The following is a 26,095-nucleotide window of genomic DNA, read 5'->3' on the forward strand; positions in this document are numbered from 1 at the left end:
ATATATATATAAGTACAAAAGGCATGAGTGCAATAATTATAATTGGTCTGGAGTTTGCTTTTAAAGGTATTTTTGCTCTGTGCATAAATATTATAGCATTGAAATCAAAGTAAGAAACAAAATCATGAATATTCCATTGACATTGGATAATCCACAGAGCACATTTTAACACATTTAGAGTCTGTTTGCTCTCCAGACTGCAGTAGCTACTCTGCAGTCTTTCCAGGCACCTCGGGACCGACTAAGCACCCCTCAGAGGAGAACTAAAAGGGAAACTTCTATTCATCTTCCCTGTATTTAGGTGCAGGCAGACAAATGTGTCAAAACTATTCAACCTCCAGTGTGTTCTGGGCCCGAGCTGCAGTCTGCATTATTGTTGTCACCGCGCCAGCTTCTCCTTTCGAGGGACTGGAAGCATTCTCCTGCACGCTGCAGCTGCCACAGCTGGAAAGAACACGGTGTTATAGTAAACGGTGGTGCTGATACTCTGCCTGGAGAGGAGCAGGGGAGGTCCGGATTAGAATGAAACACATCTGTGGTTGTTTACAGGCACTTTGGGATGATTTGAGTGTCTTACACGTTCACTAAAGGTCAGAAGAATAATACTAAATTTCCTTCTGTGAGTGTGTTCTCATCGATGCCCTCGCTACCAAGAGTAAACAGACACTGAGGAGAGATCTGTCTTAGCTACCAGAATAAAAACTGGAGTGTGTGTGACTTCTTGTTAAGTGCAAATATTTCTTTCTGACACAACAGACTAAACACAATCCAAAGCTTGGACGTACGACTCTTTGCTAACTCTTCTGCCTCTTCTCTGGATTCTCAAGAAGACGTGACACACAGGATCACGCAGAGAGAGAGAGAGAGAGAGAGAGAGAGAGAGAGAGAGAGAGAGAGAGGAGAGAGGAGAGAGAGAGATGAGAGAGGAGAGAGAGAGAGGAGAGAGAGAGGAGAGAGAGACGTGTAATCAAAGGGGGGGCTGGGTTTTTAAGACAGGCAGATTGCCCCCTGGTAAAATGTCTCTGCTTGTGCTTCAACACTCCCTTTGATGAGGAGGTGTTGATGTGTGATATCAGCATTAACTACATGTCATTTGAGACCCTCGACAAGCTTCCTACAGAGGTAGTTTGCTGCTAAAAATAAACACAACAACGCCAGCCGGGGTGTTAAAGGGGGATTCCAGCATCCATAAACTGGGAGCTATTTTTACCCAGATTTGCATCTAAATAAAGATCAGCTGAGGGAAGTCAAAGTCAGATAGTCACAACATAAGCATGAGTTACACCTTGAATATTTCACCCACTGTGAGTGTGAAGTCCTCCTGTAAAATCAGGATATCATGGTGGAGGAAATGCAAATGATTTCAAGCAGATCTTTGTCCTCCAGACTGTCAATCAGCCTGCAAGCTGGAGCCACCCATTGCAAACTATCTGAAGCTGAGCCTGCCATCAAAAGATGCATTTCTTTATTCATCCCTGATCATAGTTTGTCTCTGATTGCCATCCACAATGTTCCCAGTGTCTTGTTTCCCAATTTCCCAAACTACAGGATCATCTCAGAATGCTGATATATGTTCATTTTGGTTACGTCAAAATTTGCATTATTAAAGGGGAAAGTGTGTTTTCTTTGGTACGCCATTCTTTCCCTTTTCTACCTCCGCCATTAGCCAAGTGTAGAAAGGTTTCTTTGTGTAAGAAACAATCCTATTGTAGGTTTGTCTTTTTGACAGCTCAGGTCGGGGGACGTGTCTGGACAATGAACCTCTGAAACGAGACTTCCTGTACCCAACAGTGGCCCCGGGGCAGGTGTACGACGCAGACGAGCAGTGCCGCTTCCAGTACGGAGCCTCCTCACGCCAGTGCAAGTACGGGGTAAGAAACCAGCATCTCCTACTCACCTGTCCTCCTCTCACTCCCACAATAGAACATGCAGACTTCACCTGGACAACAACAGGGGGGTAAAAACTGATGATATGGTACAGGAGACTTGTTGTACACATTTTAATATCTCATTATGTCCGTCTGGGACACCTTTAGAGCAGCTTTGCAGCCTAAGAAAAAAACTAAATTCTTTCTTACAGCTTGTGGTTCTGAGCCGTCACGGAAGGTCTTAAAAGATGGAACAGCCCCAGGTTTCAGTAACAGTCCAGACACAAATCCAGCTTGTACTGGTCTTTGTTAACAAAGGAGTCATCAGTGAAGTGGCGAGCACAAACAGCTGTTGTTGTTCCAAAAAAACATAAAAGCTTCCAACTGTTTTCCAGTGCCTGCGTCTTTGGGAAGACAAATGTCTTTCACATCCGAAAGAACACTTACGAGAAACTTTCCGAGACATGCTGAACAAATGAAATGTAGAACAGAAGGAAAATCAGGGGATAATTTGAACAGGATTCTGGGTGCTACTTTGATTAGAGCATTACTGTAGCAGTCCAGTGGGCGTGTCCTCAAAGAGTTACATTGTAACAGTCAAATGGGCGTGTCCTGGAATGAGTTACATTGTAACAGTTGAGTGGGCGTGTCCTGGAAAGAGTTAAATTGTAACAGTCTTGTGGGTGTGTCTTTAAAGAATTACATTGTAACAGTCTGGTGGGCGTGTCCTGGAAAGAGTTACATTGTTGCAGTCAGTGGGCTTGTCCTGGAATGAGTTACATTGTAACAGTTGAGTGGGCGTGTCCTGGAAAGAGTTACATTGTAGCAGTCAAGTGGGCGTGTCCTGGAAAGAGTTACATTGTAGCAGTCTAGTGGGCTTGTCCTGGAAAGAGTTACATTGTTGCAGTCAGTGGGCTTGTCCTGGAATGAGTTACATTGTAACAGTCGAGTGGGCGTGTCCTGGAAAGAGCTACATTGTTGCAGTCAGTGGGCTTGTCCTGGAATGAGTTACATTGTAACAGTTGAGTGGGCGTGTCCTGGAAAGAGTTACATTGTAGCAGTCAAGTGGGCGTGTCCTGGAAAGAGTTACATTGTAGCAGTCTAGTGGGCTTGTCCTGGAAAGAGTTACATTGTTGCAGTCAAGTGGACGTGTCCTTGAAAGAGTTTCATCGTAACAGTCAAGTGGACGTGTCCTTGAAAGAGTTACATTGTAACAGTCAAGTGGAAGTGTCCTTGAAAGAGTTACATTGTAACAGTCAAGTGGACGTGTCCTTGAAAGGGTTACATTGTAACAGTCTTGTGGGTGTGTCTTTAAAGAATTACATTGTAGCAGTCAAGTGGGCGTGTCCTGGAAAGAGCTACATTGTTGCAGTCAGTGGGCTTGTCCTGGAATGAGTTACATTGTAACAGTCAAGTGAACGTGTCCTTGAATGAGTTACATTGTAACAGTCTTGTGGGTGTGTCTTTAAAGAATTACATTGTAGCAGTCAAGTGGGCGTGTCCTGGAAAGAGCTACATTGTTGCAGTCAGTGGGCTTGTCCTGGAAGGAGTTACATTGTAGCAGTCAAGTGGGCGTGTCCTTGAAAGAGTTACATTGTAACAGTCAAGTGGACGTGTCCTTGAAAGAGTTACATTGTAACAGTCTGGCGGGCGTGTCCTTGAAAGGGTTACATTGTAACAGTCAAGTGGACGTGTCCTTGAAAGAGTTACATTGTAACAGTCAAGTGGACGTGTCCTTGAAAGGGTTACATTGTAAGAGTCGAGTGGGCGTGTCCTGAAAGAGTTACATTGTAACAGTCTGGTGGGCGTGTCCTGGAAAGAATTATATTGTAGCAGTTGGGTGGGCGTGTCCTGGAGAGAGTTACATTGTAGCAGTCAGTGGGCGTGTCTTGGAAAGAGTTACATTGTAGCAGACAGTGGGCGTGTCCTGGAAAGAATTACATTGTAGCAGTTGGGTGGGCGTGTCCTGGAAATAGCTACATTGTAACAGTCTGGTGGGCGTGTCCTAGAAAAAGTTACCATGTAACAGTCGGGTGGGTGTGTCCTGTGAAGTGTTACATTGTAGCAGTCAGTGGGCGTGTCCTGGATAGAGTTACATTGTAGCTTTTGGAGGGACGTGTCCTGGAAATAGCTACATTGTAACAGTCAGTGGGCGTGTCTTTGATAGAGTTACATTGTAGCAGTCTAGTAGGCGTATCCTCCAAAACTGTCTTAAAGTGACGGCGTAGCCCAACGTCTGATTGAGCCGAAGTCACACAAAGTTATCGAAACGGGTCGTTCAGGGAACCAGAAAAAACATGTTCAGGGATTTTATCAACATCCATGTACGGTATCTCAGTATTATGTTACTTTGCTGAAGTTTAATTTGGACAACTAACATTGTAACATTATGTGTACTTATTACGATACAGATCAGCCTGATATTCTCTGATAGCTACAGCTAGTTTTGGAGTGTCCGTCAATACAGTCTCTTTTTATCTGTAACACAGAAACTCAGCAGACACAGAGGTGAAGAATCTACAGCATCATTCTCCTCATCTGTAGTCTCAATGATTCAGCCTTTCCTCAGTCTCTGAATGAGTAATAATAAAACCTCAGGCAGTGACAGACAAGCAACAAAAGAAAGAACCCTCAAAGGTTTAATGAAAATACTGGATATTGTTTTGAATCCCACAAATATTTGATCAAACGATGGAAAACAGCGAGCTCAGATTAACTGAGATCATAGAGTTATTTCATTTCATTGAAAGAAGTATCTGACAGCAGATTAGAACAGGCCTCAAATCAAGCCCTGTTATTTTGGCCCCTAAGCTTATAATTGTGGTTTTATATCAGCATGAAAGACACACATTTATGAGCGGATCAGGTTCCAACAGAGCTAGATTGGACTCTTTGGTCTGATCCGTTTTCTGAAAGAGATGCCCTTTGTGACTCCGTGCAGGACAGACGTGACCACAGACACGGATAAAAGGTCTAATGAGGGGAAGAGTCTGGTTTCTAAAGCCGTAACTTATTGAAAAACACTGATGGGAAACTGGTGGAAGTCCTGCCAGAGCGCATCAAAGTTTATCGCTAACATAACAATAAATAATCTTGCACACTCATAATGTGGTTTTTAATATTTCGCTGGTTTTAACATGACAAAATGATTTATTACGTATTGAGCCACAGGAAACTCTAAATTTCTGGCCACAAATCTTCAGTGTATGCGCTCATCTTTGGGACCACACATCCGATCACCACACATGACCCAGTGTGTCCTGTTTAACTGTGTGAAGAAGAAATGTTAAGACGTGGTTCCAGACCTCATGAAGGGCCACAAGATTTTTTATCAGGGTAGAAAACAAGACAGAACAGAATCCTGCTGCACAAGATAAAGTGTGTTTGTCATTCTTCTTCTCTCTTTTAGTTTATTTTGGATTTGTGGATGGCGTGAAATATTTTTCAGATTGTTTAATAAACAGTAGTACCTGTAGTTTCAGAATATTTCACCTCTGTTGTAGCCATCGTAGTTCATTACAAAAATGCCTGAATGGTGTTTAAACCTTCCCCACGAAAGGGAAAAGTTATCTGATTCGATGCCACGCAACTACATGCAATGATTTCTAAAATGATATATTACAATGAGATATGTTACGATATGATACGATCAATGTGATACAATCGATACAGTATGCTGGGATAAAATCGACACGATGCGATACTATCCAATAGAATATGATATGACAGGATAGGATAGAATACAATACGATACAATACGATACAATACGATACAATACGATACAATGCGATACGAATCGATAAGATGTGATCTGATATGATATGAAACAAAAGGGGAATGATACAATGCAATTCAATCGATAGGATATGATACGTTGCGATATGATAGGATCCGATCCGATAGGATCCGATACGATAGGATCCGATACGATAGGATCCGATACGACAGGATCTGATACGATAGGATCCGATACGATAGGATCTGATACGATAGGATCTGATACGATAGGATCCGATATGATAGGATCCGATACGATAGGATCTGATACGATAGGATCCGATATGATAGGATCCGATACGATAGGATCCGATACGATAGGATCTGATACGATAGGATCTGATACGATAGGATCTGATACGATAGGATCCGATACGATAGAATCTGATACGATAGGATCTGATACGATAGGATCCGATATGATAGGATCCGATACGATAGGATCTGATACGATAGGATCCGATACGATAGGATCCGATACGATAGGATCCGATACGATAGGATCTGATACGATAGGATCTGATACGATAGGATCCGATATGATAGGATCCGATACGATAGGATCTGATACGACAGGATCTGATACGATAGGATCCGATATGATAGGATCCGATACGATAGGATCTGATACGATAGGATCCGATATGATAGGATCCGATACGATAGGATCTGATACGACAGGATCTGATACGATAGGATCCGATATGATAGGATCCGATACGATAGGATCTGATACGACAGGATCTGATACGATAGGATCCGATACGATAGGATCCGATACGATAGGATCCGATATGATAGGATCCGATACGATAGGATCCGATACGATAGGATCTGATACGATAGGATCCGATATGATAGGATCCGATACGATAGGATCTGATACGACAGGATCTGATACGATAGGATCCGATATGATAGGATCCGATACGATAGGATCTGATACGATAGGATCCGATATGATAGGATCCGATACGATAGGATCTGATACGACAGGATCTGATACGATAGGATCCTATACGACAGGATCTGATACTATAGGATCCGATACGATAGGATCAGATACGATAGGATACGATAGGATCTGATCCGATAGGATCCGATACGATAGGATCTGATACGATAGGATCCGATACGATAGGATCTGATACGATAGGATCCGATACGATAGGATCTGATACGATAGGATCTGATATGATAGGATCTGATACGATAGGATCTGATACGATAGGATCCGATACGATAGAATCCGATACGATAGGATCTGATACGATAGGATCCGATACGATAGGATCCGATAGGATCCGATACGATAGGATCCGATACGATAGGATCTGATACGATAGGATCTGATACAGTGCAATACAATTCCATATGATTCAATACGATGCAATACGATACAATTCATGTGATATGATACAATTTATACCATATGTTTCAATTGTTACGATGCGATACAATTGATACGATACGCTCGATGCGGTACAATCGATGCAATGTGATACAATAACTTCGATGCGATACAATTGATACGATACGATACAATCATTATGATGCGATACAATTGATACGATACGATCAATGTTATACAATCTTAATGAGGTGAAACGATGCGGTACAATCAATGTGATACAATCGATACGATCCGAAGGGATATGATATAATATAATGTGATTGAAACGATAAAATACCATATGATATATAATAAAGTGTTTGTGACAGTTATCTTTGACATGATATGATGTCGTATCAGATTTTATGAATGATAGGATACAGTGGGTACAACAGGATTTGACATAATACCATCCAATAACTTTTATTGTCCTTTAAGGGAAATTTGTCTTTAAGCCTTCAATTCACACTAGCTTTAGACTGAGGACAGTTGCAAAGAGACTCAGAAGGATTTCGTTTTTGCTACATATCTCCCTCAACTCATCATTTTGTCATTCAGCTATGACAAAAGTATTTTATCAATTACATCTCATTATTTGAGATTAGATTGAAACACTTGGAGGAGCTGATATTTATTTAGTTTCACTTTCAGTCAGTCAAACCCTCCAGCCCATGCTTCCTGCTAACTCTCAAACCAAAGAATGAATCGCTTTGTGCTTTGGGCTGATTGTGGGAAGAGGCTGTGAGCCACTGACGCAGTATTTCACTGGTTATGGCTGACGACACTTTTAGAACAAGGGGATATCACAGCCGTTAAAACACAGCGTGAGACTCTGCCAGAGGTGGGAAAAGTAACTCAGATGTCAAGAGAGGAAGTTGGGCTAATTTATAGCGATAATTAAGTTTCAGTGAAGTCTTTAGTCTGTGCTCAAAGCTACCGCCTTTGGAAGCTGGAGGTATGAAAAACAAACAACCTTTGATGGCTATATTAGCGAGACCCTTACCGAGCGCCCCTGCCCCTTTTATTGCCTGCTTGTTCTCTCTTTAGCGTAAATCCATCAGGCTCACATCCACGTTCGTTAAGACCCGGGCCGCTGACCTTTGAGCGAGGCCGAGATAGTGAATGGAGCAGCGGGGCAGCTTATTGAAACCAGCTGGCCGAGGGGAGCCGCTGCAACCAGAGAGTGGCAGTTTGCCGCTTTATTTAATCTGGATAGGCTCAGGGAGCTGCGGGGCCGTGGCATATTTACTGACCCCGGGGGTCAGAATCGATGCGCGGGATCATAACTCTTTTTCATGGGCCTGCTCTTCTGCCATACACCATTGTCCTGTAAAAGCCTTTGAAGTGGAGAGGCAAGTCGACCCAGTTTGCTTTAATGGGAAATCTAATGCAAGCTTGTGCAGAGCTGTCCTTGTAACATGTGTTCACTTTGTGGTTTTATTTATTTGGGAGCAACTCAGAGCTGTCTACTCGCTCTCTCTCTCTCTCTCTCTCTCTCACACACTCCCTTCCTGTGGTAATCTAAATGGATTCTCCTTCTGCTCCAGACTGAGGAGTGAGGAGTGTTTGTACAGAGCGCTCAGTAATACTAAAGATATTTGTCCGGCCTACGAGTCGTCTTTATCTAAGACTTGGGAGGCCTGTTGCTCACTCTTGATTTCCCCTAAGAAGCAGAAATTGGATTTCTTGAACTGATGTCACGGTCCCGTGAGGTCCCGAGGCGAACGTGAGCAAACGTTAGTCATGGTGGTGTTGATCCAGCTGACTCTTCATTTCTCATAAGAGAACATTAACAGCAACCAGTGACCCCTGGCGTATTGCTCAAGATGCACCATGATCCAAAGCACATGGGCTCTTAAAGTGAGCCGTCTGGATGCGGTCTCTCCACCTCCTCTCATCCTTTGACTTGATCTGGAGGGATGTAGATTTATAGATGATGCTGTTTGTGTTCATTTCCCTCCCAGACAACAAAAGAAACAGATAAAAACCGCAGAGTCTCCTGATAAATCATCTCACACTTGTTCATCAACAAACCTCCCCGCTCTGCTCCAATGATTTATTCTGACCAACTTGCTTTTGCCTTCTTTCCTAGGAAGTGTGTAGAGAGCTCTGGTGCCTTAGCAAAAGCAACCGCTGTGTAACCAACAGTATCCCTGCAGCGGAGGGGACTCTGTGCCAGACTGGCAGCATTGAGAAAGGGGTAAGTCATCAAATATTTCTCATGCTTTTCAAACATTACCCCCCAGAAGCATCATATTTTCACACAATCCAAGTGGTGTCTGGGGATCAGTGTGGTTTTAAGATACCCTCAGAGTTTTCTGCATCCATCCTCACCTCCCTGTGTGTGTTGTAAGCTCGGGAGGAGGATGATGAGAGATCTCAACCATGTTCTTTGGAAATGTTAACCTCCTGACCCGTGATGTCTCTACTAGCTGCTGCAGAACTTCAAGTCGGTTAAGAACACTTCTAAATAATGAGGGGAATTATTGGTGCATTCGATGATGGAGAGAGCCAACATCCAACGAAGGATCAATTAGGATTATAGGTGTTCCCTTTAAATGCCAGCACAGGAGGATCAGGATCAGGCGCAGCTCCGTTTGGCAGAATTATAACTCTCTGGTCTCTCATGTCGAGCGAGTAGAACTCTTTCCTCTTAAAGGTCGACCTCGTCAAGGTAGAAGGTTTTTTCTCACTGTAAATTTACGAGTCAAAGTTGAACTCTCCTGGAAAGGTTTCTGCAGGTTGACTTTGCAGTGGATCCACTGACACAGTCTTGGGACCCATTGGTCATTCATGGAAGTGACGCCCGACTGTCTGTGCTGGTGTAGCCAGTGCTTATATAACAATGAAGGAGTTCCAGCCAAGACTTCTTCTTGTTGCTGTTATTTACAGTCTGACTTGCAAATTAAAAACCTAAAATGAAGTTGGAGCTGCAGAACAATGTCTAGAAGCAAATTGTCAGCTGCAGTTGCATGCAGATCCTTATTTATAGGCATCAACAGAGGGTAAATTGCTCTTCTGATTTCCTGCAGACAGACACATCCTGCTGAAACGCTTGTGCATGGTGCTACAAACAAAAAACAGAAAAACTCCAGATACCAAAACCTGGTCCTGCGTCCTCGGATAGTGCATTTCTGAGCAGAGTTTGTAAGCCTCTAACACAGGACTTCCACCAGATCCGTGTCCGGTCCGTCTCTGATCTGGCTCCATGCTCTTTCGTTGGGCAACACCTACAAGTTGCATTTTCGGAACAGCTGGAGTCATGTGACCGAGGTTTCCCCCGCTGTAATCCCTGAATCAAGGATTCTCCTCCTCCTCTCCTCATCCATGTTGTCTTTCTGGTCCTCTGAAAACCTCTGACCTGTTGACTCCAGGCCTGGCTCCGCTCATCATGACTTTGGTTTGTTGTTGTAGTTAAGTGAAATACGATCTGGTGATAACACAGAGTGTTTTATTCTGAAAATTAACCGGATGTTTTCACTTTGTTTTGGTGAAACCTGACTTCCTGTCTCGCTCCATCTGCTCTGTTGAGATTGATGCGTCGTGCTCCGGCATCCGGCAACAATAGAAGTCTTGAGTATCTGATCCGGAGGGCTCTGACCTGCCGGATCAGAGACACAGCCAGAACGCATCCAGAGCGGATCCAGTGGAAGTTAACACATTGACTAGAATAGAAACCTATCAGATCTGGAGATGGACAGGAAACGGTTCTGGTGGAATTTGGCCGTACGTTTAGAGGTTTCTATCAACATGAGTTGATTTTGGAGGACAGGATTGGGTCTTTCTCTGGATAATCCTCAGAGCTCAGAGAGGCTCTGCTCTCCAAGAAAAGACCTCATTACTCACCTTCAAGTGCTCCTTTTGAAGGATTGCAAATGAAGCTTCATTCATCTCCATTATCATTTGGTTGAACTGAATTCCTCAAGTAATATTAAACCAAACTCTCTGCTGTGGATACCAAAACATATATTACATTCATATTAAACTTACTCTTTAACTGTTGCACTTAAAGAAAGTTCAGCACCTGCTCCTCAAACCTGCGTTATCTCTCTGCTTGGATTTGCAACCCCCCGATCTTAGTAGGAGCACCATTCCCTGCGTTTGAACTCATCCGATTGTCACTACCACACACACATACACACACACACACACTCTCACACACATGTAACCAGGCCAGGCTTGAGGTCATCGGCCCGCTGTTGATGCCAGCCAGGTTAGTGGAGACAGTTTTAACACGGATTACGGCAGCCATTGTCGCCCGATGGTCCGAGCTCTAAAAGGGAAGAATAGAAGAGTGTCACGAGCTGTCACCCGCGATTACCATTAGCTCAGTGGAGCCTTTGAGGTCCGGGGCCCACGGACAGGGTCCTGGACAACACAGGGGGCCCCAGGTTGAGCCAGGGGGGCTTTGGAACAGCTTTAGGAGAGCCACTGGCATACCCTGTCTGCCCCTGCCTGGGACAGCTTCAAAGGAATATGAATGTCAGCCATTTCTCACCCAGCGTGTAATGGAGAGAGGCCCTTCCAACAGGAGCAGGGAGAAGGGGGAGGAGGGCTGAGGGAGGAGAGGGGGGGAGGCAGAAACTGACCAGCGCAGAGAAGTTTTTCACGTTATGCAGACATGTACTCCACTTCCCTCCTCCTGTGTCCTCCTGATCCTGCCGACCTTCTCATCTCTCCTTCTCCGCTCACCTCTCTGCCTCTGCTAATCCTGTTTAGACAGCATCTCAGGACAAGAATGAGTAAGTCAGGGAAAGAGGACAGCGGCCCGACCTCACCTTGACTGTCCCGGTGTCACTTGGCTCTTAGCCTACTGACACAGTTGGAGAGACAAAAGAGCTGTCTCTGATCCCCTCTTCACTCTGCAGCTCTGAACAGCTTAGAGAGAGGATTAAAACACTCCTGAAAAGCTGCACGGTGCTTCCCGCCCCTCACCTGAAAAACCCTCGCAGCGCCCTGGAAACATGGAGCACAAACACAGAAACATGCTTCTGGTGAATAAGTGATGGTCCATGAATGCACAGAGTAAAAACGTGTGGAAGATATCCCTTTATTCCCTTTGAACTCAAGTAACCCCTGACCACCTTAGATCAGATTAGATCAGATGATCTAGTGTTAGACTATGAAAGATGTCTTTGAATAAAAACAGATTTGCATCAAGCATCTCAGAGACATAAACATCTGATGTGTTCTTCAAAACAGAAGTCCTTTTATAGCATTAAAGGGTTGACAACTAGCCTAGTGGACACTCAAGGAACTGCAGTTTTTTGCTTTTCAACACCAAAGGTTGCCGTTTGGTTACACCTCTGTTACGCCCTCGCTCACAATGGGGGTGTAATGGTCTGGTGAAGTAGCTACCCAGCTGACCCGACTTTAGAGGTAGCAACAGAGGTGAAACTATATCACCGTGCACAACGAAGCCAGCAGGATGTGCATGAGTGTGCACACGAGGCTCCTGCTGTCCTGCCCCTCATGCTTCTGCAACGCCCACCTAATGCCAAATCACACTCTTTGGGACACCAAAGACTTTCTCATTCAATGGTTTTCATTTATTTTAATTATTTCCAGCATTGTAGATTAATACTGAAGACATCAAAACTATGAAATAATCTGGTTTTGCCATAATCTGGATTACAACAGTAGTCAAATAGGGCTATCCATTGTGTGCTAACCCTACCTCTGAACAACACAACTGATGGTCTCAAACACATTAAGAAGGCAAGTCATTCTACAAATGAACTCTTGACAAGGCTCATGTTAATTAGAAACCATTCCAGGAGACCACTTCATGAAGCAGACTGAGAGAATACCAAGAGTGTGCAAAGCTGTCATGAAGGAAAAAGGGGGCTACTTTACAGAATCTAAAATATAAAACATATTCTGCTTTGTTTAACACTTTATTGTGAATTAAATAATTCCATATATGTTCTTTCATAGTTTGGATGTCTTCAGTATTAATCTACAGTGTTTACAATAATTACAATAAATACAAACCCTTGAATGAGAAGGTGTTTCCAAACTTTTGACTGGTAGTGTAGATTATTGTCCACAGGGGGCGCAAAAATCAACACAAACCATATTTCCCAAAATGTTGGACTATTCCTTTAATGATGACACAGACACATGAACAATAGAGCTCATTGAGGAGGATGCGAGGGCAGCTATTAGAACAAAATGTCAGGTGAGAGGTGAAATAACAGGGCTAATGTGGAAATGAAATGATAGGGTGAGTAATCACGAGTTCACTGAAGCCTCTGTGTGTGTGTGTGTGTGTGTGTGTGTGTGTTGAAGTGTGTGTGTGTGGATTTAAAGAGACAGAGGCAGAGAGAATGTGTTACTGCAGGAGAGCTTCATCAGTCAGGTTCTGTGTAGTCTACTCTTCACCATAAAGTGATGCTTATGAATTTATAGGCGGCTAATAATGGTTTCCAAACTGTAAAAGTGACACTGGGGTATTCATGGTCGTCACAAGTTGTGTGTTTTTGTGATTCTCGCCTCTGAAACAATCGTTAACGTGTCTCAGTGTTTGTGTTGTAAAGAAATGCTGCACACTAACACCACAGTCTCTCTCCTCTCTCTCTCTCTCTCTCTCTCTCTCTCTCTCTCTCTCTGCTCCTCCTCCGTCAGTGGTGCTACCAGGGAGAGTGCGTGGCGTTCGGTACCTGGCCTCAGAGTGAGGATGGAGGCTGGGGGCCCTGGTCCTTGTGGGGGGAGTGCAGCAGGACCTGTGGGGGCGGTGTTTCCTCCTCCATGAGGCACTGTGACAGCCCAGCGTAAGTAGGCAAAGTAAGCCACAGCAAGCTGAACACACACATCCAGGTCCTGCCTACAGGTGTGTGTTTGTGTTTATGTGTGCATGTGTGTGTTGAGTGGATGTTTGGTGTGTCTGAGTGGGAGGAGAGATAATTAGATTTTCTCTGGAGTAAATAAGTTGTCAGATATTTCCAGGGTGATGACTCCCTGCCTGGGAAAAACATCATAGAGGTTCTTCTTTTAAAAGTCATGTGGTGACTTTTCCCCTTTAACTCTCAGGTTTTCACTTTTTTATTTCTGATGTCTCCTCCAGAAAAAGCAAGTTCTTCTTTATGCGCTGAGATCTGCAGTCAGTAAGAGCAGCTTATTACAGAAGCTTTAAAAGGCGAATCAAATGACGTCAGATCAGTTTGAAGGGGATGTATTTCCTGATTTTATGGGTCAGTAAGTGGCCGATTATAAACCATCAGGCTCTGCAGCAGAAAAACAGAAAGTGCAACTTTTGAACTTTTCCATGCTGCTTAAGGTCAAGGTGATTTTCTAGGAAGGTGCATCCCGAGGTTTATAAAATGCGTTCACGGTTTGGAAGGATTGTGCAAATCGTCCTCTTAAAATTGAAAGCTGACAACAAAAGTGAACATTTATTTAAGTTTTCCTGCTTCTGTTCTTTAAGCTAACGTCAACTGAATACCAGTTTACATGCGTTACACAAAGGAATGATGCCTAATGCAGAAAACTCAGTGTGAAAGAAGCATCGAGGAAAACAAGGATGCAACGATTAGAGATTTTGATGGTGCTATTACAGTCTGAGTAATAATCGTAATTTTTATGCATTCATTAATTTCACAACTCGGATGTTTAAAATCACAAAATGAATGTGCATTGTATAAATTATTATTGATGAAGTCCCATGGCATAACGCTCAAAGTGTGCAGGTTACTGATGTTAACCCAGTGTTTCACACCAGGAGCCTCATGTACAAAGACTTGCATGGATTTCCTACTGAATCATGGCGTACACTCAAATCCAGAAAACGTCGTACGCACAAAAATATCCAGATGTATGAATCTGTGCGCAAAGATCAACAGCTGTAGAAACGTTCGTGCGCCAGCCATGAAGTTGGCGTGAGGCACCAGACATTTCCAGGGTCATTTCACTCTCTTGATACATCTGAACTTTCCCGTGAAAAAGAGCGTACGCCACGTTTTTGTGCGTACGCACCAAGCGGCAACCTCCGGTCTAAAAATATGAGTCCAATACGGAAGTGTTAGAAGCTGCAGTTCATCGAGGATCCGCTTGAGGCTGGCTCCGGAAGTACCGGAAGTCACATACACATGAATGGGGAAAAGACGATCTTTGCAGCATTAATAAACATGTTTACAGCCTGGTACAAAAGATGAGTGTAGTCTGAATAGCTCATTTCTCGATGTCCTCTCACTGTGAGGGGGGTGAATTTTTTTCTAATTCGGTAATTTAGAAGATATTGAGATTACTAGTCTTCCAATGAGAGGCACAGCTGCCTGCAGGAACACTGCAGCTGTTGGCTAGGAGGCTCAAAGCCCGCCTCTTTACGTCACACTGGCTCGACAGAAGCAATATGGCTGCCGCAGCCGATTGGTCTCAAAACAGCTCTTCAGAAACAGATGGGTGACGTCACGGATACTACGTCCATATTTTTTACAGTCTATGGTACGCACCCTTTGTACATGAGGTCCAAGATGATTTAACCCACAATGCAGAGTGTTTATACCCCTTTGCTCCTGTGATGCATTTGTTTACTTTGCACTGAAAGCCCAACTCTCTGAATGAAACACACATGTTTATATTTCCTTCCTGAGACTACCAACTCAATGTTTCATTCAGTAACTTACCACTAAAGTATTATCACTCAGTTATCATGCACAGTATTGCCTTTACCTGAGCATGCAGAGTTCGGCGGTGATCCCACAGAGCCTTTAGCTCCTACTCTCTTGCATCAGGTTTGCAGACGGGTGATGCATCCTCTTGAATAACTCCTCTTCGGTTCTGAGAGTGGAGACGTTTTCTGATCGAGCACACCACATGCTATAAGAACAAAAGTGTTAGATGTGTCATTACCTGTCGTCATGTTTGTGATCTCTTACCTCTTCAACATCTGGTAAGATTTTAAAATTAGTTTCTGCTTCAGCTTGCTTGAAAGCCTCCAGAACCTACCAACCTAAGTTCAGTTTTAAAGCATCCTCAATGTTCAAACAAAGGGACGATGCTCAAGGTAAAAACTTGATTAATTCATGACTCATTAATAGTAATGTTTCCTAAAAGTTTTCCTGCATCAGCCTCTGTAAAACAGTGGTTACACCGGCCTGAGTGAGGCTCTCTCAGACACGTATAAAGTCACCAAAGGAAGGTTCTTTAAGGTTGCTCTGACCAGCGCCCTCTCCTCATAAAACTAAGCCCAGACATATCTCCTCATGCTGTTTAAGATGGACTGATACAGCATGTGCAATCAGTTAAGACGCAGCTCTCTCCTCGCCATACTTTACAGCGCTGTTTAGTTTAGTTTTTTAGAACTCTCGTGCGTCCTCAGCAGACAAATCATTGTCTGCTGCATCTCTGTCTGGCAACGAGACGTTTCTGGATCCTTATCCTGCTTCCAGCGTCGCATTCCTTCAGCTGTGGAAGCTTGATATTACGTCAGACACGTCATGGGAAGACACGAGAGGAGAGCCAGGGTGAACCAGAGGGAAGGAAAAAAAATAGGGGGGGGAGAGGGAGAAGAGGAGAAGGCAGCGAAATAATGTGGAACACCTGTGTAAGGTGATCGCTGCTGCTCAGGCATCAGGGGAAAACAGCCAGACGAGAATTTGTGCAATGAGGTGCACAGGAAGGCTGATGAAGGTGAGGGAGGAGGGAAGAGGTGATTATGAAGGAGAGATTCATTTTTAAGGTTACAAACTTGAGGATCTCCTCCAACGCTTTAATGGTGTGTCACACTGAGGGGCTTTAAGAGCAGCTGAATGAATCCCTGGAGAACACACAAACAGACTTTGTCTCCTGCATCCACCAGAGCCTTCCAAAGTATCTCCTCCACCCCTGAAATGTACTTCTCTGGAGACTTTCGTGATGTTATGGAGCTTTAAGTGATGCCCTCTCACTCATGTCTTTCTCTTTTGTGTCTCAGACCGTCTGGAGGAGGGAAGTACTGCCTCGGGGAGAGGAAGCGCTACAGATCTTGCAACACTGATGTGAGTTTCTTCCCTTTTTTTGCCTTCCTGTGTTTCAAGGACAGATTTGAGGTGTCGCAGAAGCTCCTTCTGTCACCTCAAGGAGAGCTTTATAAGGAGCATGTTAGCTAGCAGCATCACGCCGCCGTTAAGCTTTCTGACATGCCTTCTTCCTGGAACGCCGCACACATGGCGATAAATAAAGAGCAGGCTGTGATTCAATACTCCCCGTGGTGGCTTTAGCTTTATTCGCCTCTTTGTCACTTTGGAGTTTCGCGGATTGTTTGTGACATTTCACGTGAGGCGAGCCTGATGACAGTTTCAGAGCTCAGTCCATGAAAAGCAATTCACAGATTTCTTTTTTTGAAAAGGTCTGGAGCGAAGCTTTAAACAAATATTTAATGTGGCTGCAACGCGAGATCTCCGTTCAACTATTTCTAGGTGGGCTTTTTTTCAGGAGGTGAAAATTGAAATAGTTAGGGCCCTGGTGGACGTTTAAACCACAGGTCTTAAAAATAACAGCTGAGAGCGAGCAGTGAGTGCTTTCTTTGGAAAACAAACAGCATCTCTACCCGCTGTTTCATCACACTGACCAGACCGTCCAGGGAGACGTGTGTGTGCGTACGTGCGTGCGTGTGTGTGTGAGCTCAATGACAAACACTAAAACACACACTACAAGCATAAATTGATGTTTGACTCCCAGCTCTTTCTACTCCGATCAGCTGTCAGAGGTTATTTCTTAATGCTTCCTCCCCTCCGCTTCTGTTCAGGATCCGTGCGCTCATGGAAGGCTTGGAAAAGTCGTGGAATTTGAAAACAATTTCCAAATAAACCCAGAAAGTTTTGCAAAGTCATGAAATTTGCTCCACATGTCCCTGCAGGATCGGGTTTATGTGGTCTATAAACATTTAACTGGAGTGTCAGCGTCACTTAAAGACTTTTATTTTGTATCAAACTACAAAGCCTGTCTTAAGTTTTAGTGAAGATACACTGAGTTAAATTTAGGACATCTTAGCTCTGACGTGTTCGCCTCAAAGACTTGAAAACGTACAATAGTTGTGAACCCTACTACCCTACTTGCTGCTCCAGTTGGCTTGGTTCTTCAGGCTCCAGCTCTTTACATTTCAAGGTTTGAGGGTCTCTTTGATCTCATGTATTTGCAGCGAGCACAGTGAAACTAGTTTGCCTACATCCTACCTCCATGCGTGTGAGTTTGAGAAGCAGCCAAAAGCAAAACAAGAGTTTGTGAATTAACAGTCTGCACAGCTTTAGGGCAAAGAGCTTCCTCTCCTCCTCTCAGTCCTCGTCTTGATGGAGCGTAACCGTTGACCCGAAGGCAGCCACTGAAACAGGCCGTGATGCAAGCCTCTGCTTTCTTTTTGCCCCGCCTGATGTAGATATTCTGCAGGGTCAGCAGAGTAGATCCAAAGAAGTGCAGCTAATCACCTCGTGGAGCTTCTTCTTGTCTTGGGCGGAGCAGTTCCAGAACAGCTCGAGAGCACAGACTCAGTTATAGCGATGTAGAACGTCAAATGAGGTTGAAGTTGGCATTAAAGGGACAGTTCAGCAACAAATTAACAAATCTGTAACAATGCTTCAGGATGCACTTACACCGGGAGGATTTCTCAAGCCACTACACCAGCAGCCCTTCACAGATCATCATGGCTGCACATCTATCGAGCTAAACTTTGTGATTATTTTAACCCAGATAGTGCAGACCCTGCTGAAGGTTAATAATTAAAGGGACAGTTTGGGTTTTTATCAAGAGTAAGTGTGCAGCACATTCCCTGTTTGGAGAAGCTGGGTGGAGATCCTGCATGGAAGCACCCAGAAAAAAGGTCCGTTCATGTCATGATGGGGCGATGACAGCGTTTAAAAATCAAGTGCACTGACTTGTTATGAGCTGAAATGTTTATTCCTATATGCAGGAGTTCTTTTAAGTATGTGTTTCTGCAGAGGTACACATCTTAGCTTCCTTGTAGGAACTAAGGCTTCAAACTGGACCCATGCTGACAGTGGTCCTCTCCTTTTATTGTACCCCATACAACTTAACTTCAAAAAGACAAACTTGAGCTTTAATATTTTCCCAAATAAAGGTCAAACAGCCCAGCACTACGTTGGAAAATATCAATCAATCTCTATATACATAGACCCAACATCAAGACAGGATCAGATCCAGTCCCCTCTTACAGACAGGACTCAGTCTGATCTCATCTTAATCCACCATGAGCAGAGCACTTTGCAGCATTTAGCAAGTTACAGTGGCAAGGACAAACTTCCTTTAACAGGCAGAAACCTCCAGCAGGACCAGACTCATGTTAGACACACATCTGCTGAGACCGTGTTGGAGAGAGGGATAGAGGGAGATGAAGAGAGAGAGAGAGATGATAGTGGGGAGACGGATAGTAAGTTTTATCAGCTGGAGTCTGGCACGTCCACAGCAGCAGGAACCTACGGGACAAGGGAGCTCAGGGACTCCAGAAAGGTCTATGGTTAGTAACTTTAATGGGACAGGAAGACTTCAAGTAAATAACAAGGGGAGGGAGAGGAGTGAGACAGGATCCCAGTGTGTCAGTCTAAGCGTATAGCAGCATAACTAAGACCTGGTCCAAGCCTGATCCAGCTCTAACTATAAGCTTTATCAAAAAGGAAAGTTTGAAGCCTACTCTTAAAAGTAGAGAGAGTGTCTGCCTCCTGGACCCTGACTGGTAGATGATTCCAAAGGAGGAGGCCTGATAACTGAAGGCTCAACCTCCCATACTACTTTTAGAAGCTTTAGGTACTGATGGAGGAAGATAGATTCTTCTCTTTAGGAAGTTACAGTGACAAGGCCAAACTTCCTTTAACAGGCAGAAACCTCCAGCAGGACCAGACTCATGTTAGACACACATCTGCTGAGACTGTGTTGGAGAGAGGGATAGAGGGAGATGAAGAGAGAGAGAGATGATAGTGGGGAGACGGATAGTAGTAGTTGTAGCAGCTGGAGTCTGGCACGTCCACAGCAGCAGAGATCCAGAGGAACCTACGAGACAAGGGAGCTCAGGGACTCCAGAAAGGTCTATGGTTAGTAACTTTAATGGGACAGGAAGAGTTAAAGTGAGAGACAGGCAGAGAGAGGAGAGAGAGGGAGAGACAGGATCCCAGTGTGTCAGTCTAAGCCTATAGCAGCATAACTAAGACCTGGTCCAAGCCTGATCCAGCTCTAACTATAAGCTTTATCAAAAAGGAAAGTTTGAAGCCTACTCTTAAAAGTAGAGAGGGTGTCTGCCTCCCGGACCCTGACTGGGAGATGATTCCAAAAGAGAGGGGCCTAATAACTGAAGGCTCTACCTCCCATACTACTTTTAGAGACTTTAGGTACTGATGGAGGAAGATACGTTCTTCTCTTTAACAAGTTACAGTGGCAAGGACAAACTTCCTTTAACAGGCAGAAACCTCCAGCAGGACCAGACTCATGTTAGACACACATCTGCTGAGACCGAGTTGGAGAGAGGGATAGAGGGAGGTGAAGAGAGAGAGAGAGATGATAGTGGGGAGAAATCCGTATATTTGCTGGAAGATGAATCTCCACTGTGGGTATAGTTAATAATCAATAAGTCATTACACGATCAACAACGGACTGAAAGGTCGTCCTTAATTGCAGCTGAAGTCATTTGACCTCCTCAAACACGTGTTGGCACACGCTCATCTCATTCTGGCGCTGTGTCGCGTTTCAACACACACTTGTAATAATATTATTCTGTCTCCTCCGACTCGATCTGCATGTTTGATGTGCGACTTTAAAGCTGCCATGTTGCCAAAACACTTGAGTGGTAATGAAAGTGGCTCAGCCCTCTCCGGCGTGGAACACTTTCAGCATGAGAAATACAGCTTTGACCCCGGAGCTTTTATGCGTCCCATGGGAGAGTGTTTTGAGGTTTCTAAGCACCTTTTCACACCAATAAAGTGTTTCTTTCCACTTTTCTACCTCCTCTCGCTGGAGCAACATCCACTCATGAACACAAAGCGTTCCCCTCCACATGCAGAGCACGCCGACTCCATTAGGAGTTCTAAGAAGCGAGTCTGTTTCTGTGTCCGACGATAAAAAGTGACACCTCATTCAGAGTCCTGTACTTCATTATCATGTTATCTATCAAAATAAAAACTTCCCAGAAAAAGAGACGCTCGTTGCCAAACTTCACTGATGGTAACAGCATGCTAGCTTTCATCTGAAGACCTTACAGGACCGCAACAAGACTTCTTGAAAGATTTAACTTCTTCACTGCAAATCATGTAGAATTTCTCTGACTGGCTGCGAGCGCACGCCACAGCTTTTCAGATTTATGAATGGTTTCTTTCCAACCGTTCCAGTTATGCATTGGTTTCCATTCATTTCCTTATGGCATGAAAATCAACTGGCAGACGCTTGAAAGTTGTAAAATCCATTAGAGCTAACATCAAGTCTGAATTTTCCCTTTTGTTAAGGTTACATAATCACGGCTTAGTCATGCAGTTGAGTAAAAATTGATTTAATAAAAAGTCTTTACTCAACACTGATGCAGCCCTGATATCACTGCTTAACCCCTCGTTTACAGAGAGCTTTATGCAGCTCTACATAAATAATGTGACATAATCTTTATTTAATGATGCATGCAACCAAAAGACAAGACGTGTTGATGAAAAGGAGTACAGGATGGAGATTTAAAACTGACTATTTGTAGCAGGGCGATAATTTAAGCAAGGTTAAAGAGTTGTTTTCATAGATTTTTGAATTGCACTTTTAGAAACTTGCACTCTTATCACCATTAAAGTGAATTTTGTATGTTTGCAGGCCTGCCCAGCTGGAGCTCGGGATTTCAGAGAGAAGCAGTGTGCAGACTTCGACAGCATGCCTTTTCGGGGGAAGTACTACAACTGGAAGCCTTACACTGGTGGTGAGTGAGTCCGGATCAGAACAAGTACTCAGACATGCATTCTTTTGATGCAGAATTAATGAATGTACACTACATGAGATGTAAGATAGATGTACTTTATTTCAGACTCATAGGTTCATATCAGCACAATAAGAATATAAAAGACTAGAAATAAGTAAAACACATGTCCAGAAAGAAATTTTAAAAAATCACATGACTAAAGTTTACACATTCATTTTGTTTAAAACAGAAAAAGGCGTTTGTTCCAGTGTTTCCAAAAACAAGAAAAACACCTTGTGTCACTTAATGTGGACTGAGTGAGCTCCCTTAAAATTATCAACACATACATTTATACATCAAACTTCTTAGCACAGCCTGAAATGTAGGGACATGTTTTGATGCAAACATAAAACTTGCACTGGTCCATCTTGGTAGTTTAAGGAAGATTCTATATAGGCGTTTTTTCCACCGCAGGAACTTTACCCCGGAGCTACTTGCGTTTCGACCAGAGGAACCAGGGTCTAAATTTAGCCCCTGCTTGCGGGGTAGTACTTTTCAAAGGTCCTGGGACTTTCGGTTGAATGTAACAGTGTTTGTGGAGGTAACACAGTTGTTGAAACAGATTTCAAAATATTATTGAATATAATTGTTTTTTCTCCATACGTCACTGGCCTGATTTGCACAATCTACCCGGGATTTCAGCCCACGGTCTAAACGCAGAAGACGATGGGGGCACAGGAACCTTTTAGTTCCGGGGAAAGTAGTTCTGGGGGTTAAAAGACCCAGGAACTCTTGGTCGAAATGCACCTCATGCATCATTAGGAGGAACAGAGAGGGCAAGAAGAGGAGGAGGGGCATGCAGCAAAACGTAGAGGCTAAGAGTCAATCCTGCAACCGGTGGGATGAGGACCACAGCCTCTCAACATTTAAGATCAGACTAAAGCTGAAGATGCAACAAGCTCAATACTCTAACTAGTCTGAGTGCAGAGCTGTAAAATCTCTCTGTAGTCCTTTTAGCATCAGAAACGACAGTCTGCAGGCCGCCTGTCTGCAGGCCGCCTTTCTGCAGGTTGCCTGTCTGCAGGCCACCAGTCTGCAGGTCACCTTGTTGCAGGCCGCCTTTCTGCAGGTTGCCTGTCTGCAGGTCGCCGGTCTGCAGGCCGCCTGTCTGCAGGCCGCCAGTCTGCAGGCCGCCTGTCTGCAGGCTGCCAGTCTGCAGGCCGCGTGTCTGCAGGCCGCCTACCTTCAGGTCGCCTACTTTCAGGTCGCCTACTTTCAGGCCGCCTACCTTCAGGCCCTTCAGGCCGCTTACCTTCAGGCCGCCTACCTTCAGGCCGCCTACCTTCAGGCCCTTCAGGCCGCTTACCTTCAGGCCGCCTACCTTCAGGCCGCCTACCTTCAGGCCCTTCAGGCCGCTTACCTTCAGGCCGCCTACCTTCAGGCCGCCTACCTTCATGCCGCCTACCTTCAGGCCTCCTGTCTCATGTGCTGAGTTAACACCAGCAGAGCGGAGGTCTCTTTGATGGACTCTGGAATTCTTCAGATTCCTATACACTCTGTTTTGCTCTAAGACCCTCCCTGGTCTTCTGGATCTACTTCTTGTCCTACCTGGAGTATTTTACATTTTGGACAGACTTCCAGACGCAAGAATGTCCTCACTGAGGGCCTGGTTATTTGCTCTCTTCTGGATCGCCACTTTCCTCTGCGAGCCAGAATTAGTGGAAGTGCTATTGTGCTGCATCAGAGTTATTGGCAGGAGTCTGGGAGCCCTTCGCCCGGTGTCACTCTCCCCTTCAGCTCTCTCCTTGATGTGTGCAGATCATGGAAAATGTCCACTTAGAAAAAGCGATAAAAGTTTGAAGCATGTAAACACGGCTTTTATTTTCCTGGAGAGATGGAGCAGCTTAACCGAGGTCTCTTTTATCTCAGGGGTCTGTTTTGTCAAATCCATCACCTCCTCACTTACAGCGTTCCTGGAGCTGGAGGCCGTCATGTTAAAACAGCAGATAACCTGCGTCAGTGTGATTGCTGTTGGCAGCTAGTTGAGGTGTCGGAGTGACGTCAGGGTTTGGGTTTAAGATCTGAGCTCTGCTGAATTTCCTCCACATGACGATTAATGTCAACAAAGTCAAACGGAGATCCCGGAGCTGGCAGCGCCGGCGTTTCCTGATCTCTGCGTGTTGTTTATCTCAGAGTTGCGTGCAGGTCATGTTGTCTGTTTTCTGTGTGCAGGCTGATAACAGTGTGCTCTGTCTCTGTGTGTGTGTGTGTGTGTATTCTGTGTAAACCAGGTGGTGTTAAGCCCTGTGCGCTGAACTGCCTGGCAGAGGGCTATAACTTCTACACAGAGCGCTCTCCTGCAGTCATAGACGGCACCCGATGTCAGGCGGACTCTCTGGACATCTGCATCAATGGAGAGTGTAAGGTAAGAGAGCAATCATGAGAGGTTATGCAGACAAGAGCGGGGATGCTTTGCACATTTCTGCTCTTTTCTGTTCATCAGTTCATCCATTTTTTATTATCTGACCTTATTTGAACCCTGTTTTTCATCAATAGTATCTATCATGATGTACGGCAATAAATCAGCAAGCACTAAACATCAAAATGTAGAAAGAGAGAGCAGCAGACATCCAGAATCAGCGTTTAAAACTGCAGCATGATGAACTGAGACTCTAAAGAGAAGCTAAAAAAGTCATACGCCACTAAACTAAGCGAACTATGACCAAACACAAAGTCAGAGATCTTTGAAACCCAACTACATTTTCAGTTTGAGTGTTTTAAGTAACCTACTTGAACTCTGTGTGTATTTATAATCTCTGTTTTCTGTATTTCCTGCCCTGTTGGACCCGTTATTATCAGCTCAGACGCTCTGAAATCAGAGGATTTCCTTTACACTAATATTTGACACAATTCATGACTGGAGAGGTGAAAATCAAAACAAAGCTGTATTGAAACTGCTTCCTGAGGGTGCATGGTGATGACTGAGCAAAGTGCATCTGCAGAAGATGACTTTAAGTTGTTGAACGTTATGTAGACAAATGAAAAGCCTCTTGAGACAGTCAGTCAGGACCACTCTGGTTAAAAGGATGAATCATTTTCATGGTGGTATGACTCTGTTCTTGGAGCTTCCTGCTCTTCCATATGCTTTTGTGGAATGGCAAAGCCGGAGGTGGGGAGAGCACACCTCTACTCTCTTTCATGTGCAGGGAGAGCAGCAGCAAAAACCTTCAGGGTTCAGAACAGAGCGGCAAAGCAGTTTGCAGGAAAAATTGGATATGGATATGGGCAGGGGTTAAGATCAGCTGATGTACTTTGGGCTGAGCTTGACTTCATGGTGTGCCTGAACTAATGCAATGCTCAGTTTACAGATTTAAATATCTTATCAATCCTGTTTAATCGAGGTCTTTCAAGCAAACATGCAGAAAATGAAGCAGCATGAGGCCGGAGGTATGCTTGCTCTTAACTGTGCATATACAAGCACATGATGGCTGCCACGCCTCCCTAGCATTGGTTTGCTGCGTCGGTTGTGCACGGCCTACAAAATTGGCCGTTTAGAGGCAGAGCAGGTGTGACAGAGTTGTCATCATGAGCAGCACACACTCGCCCCTCACATCGTCCCGTTGGGCTTGATTTAGCATCCTTACACACCTTCTACGTGATCACTTCTTCTGCCTTGATCTCAGCATTAACATAAGAGTGACCTCCTCCAGTGTCGCCATGTTTGTTATATGCATCTCACACATCCTGCAGTTGTTAACATCCTGAACTTTAAGGCGTTCCCTCTGGAGGTATCCTTCAGGAACACGTTCAATGCATAGTCAAGTGTTGCTACAGTTAGGCTCATGATGCAGCCGGACGCGTAGCAAGCGTATCTCCAGTCTGATGATTCACTGTGTCAAACTGGAACCAGCATGATGATCAATTCTCATTTAAGATGCAATAAAACCATGCATTTCCTCCCTGATATCTACATAGACATTGCATTTTAACATTTTAATACATCCTTATGATTGTACATAACTGGTCATTCAACTGGAGTGATGGGCTCTTTAACCGAGCAACAGTTTCCTCCTCCTCTGTGCAAGTTTAAGAAACACACGGCGTAAACAAAAGCACTAAACTGAACCATTCTCCAGACAAGAACAATGAAATCTTCACGCCTGAGCATTCAAAGAACTGGCGCTGCTCTTTTCTGACTCTTATCAGCG

At 44.4% G+C, this 26,095-nt stretch overlaps 1 protein-coding gene across 1 annotated transcript in view; it reads left to right on the plus strand.

Moving 5' to 3' along the window:
• Positions 1-26,095, plus strand: part of adamts6 (ADAM metallopeptidase with thrombospondin type 1 motif, 6) — a 97,426-nt gene that overhangs the window by 38,337 nt on the left and 32,994 nt on the right. Inside the window, exons 11-16 of the mRNA XM_034708981.1 lie at positions 1,730-1,871; positions 9,132-9,239; positions 13,667-13,812; positions 16,953-17,016; positions 21,806-21,908; positions 24,179-24,312. Coding sequence (XP_034564872.1) covers positions 1,730-1,871; positions 9,132-9,239; positions 13,667-13,812; positions 16,953-17,016; positions 21,806-21,908; positions 24,179-24,312 — 697 coding nt within the window. The remainder of the gene's footprint in view (positions 1-1,729; positions 1,872-9,131; positions 9,240-13,666; positions 13,813-16,952; positions 17,017-21,805; positions 21,909-24,178; positions 24,313-26,095) is intronic.

This window comes from Notolabrus celidotus, chromosome 19 (assembly GCF_009762535.1).
Source record: "Notolabrus celidotus isolate fNotCel1 chromosome 19, fNotCel1.pri, whole genome shotgun sequence".
Lineage (NCBI taxonomy): Eukaryota > Metazoa > Chordata > Actinopteri > Labriformes > Labridae > Notolabrus > Notolabrus celidotus.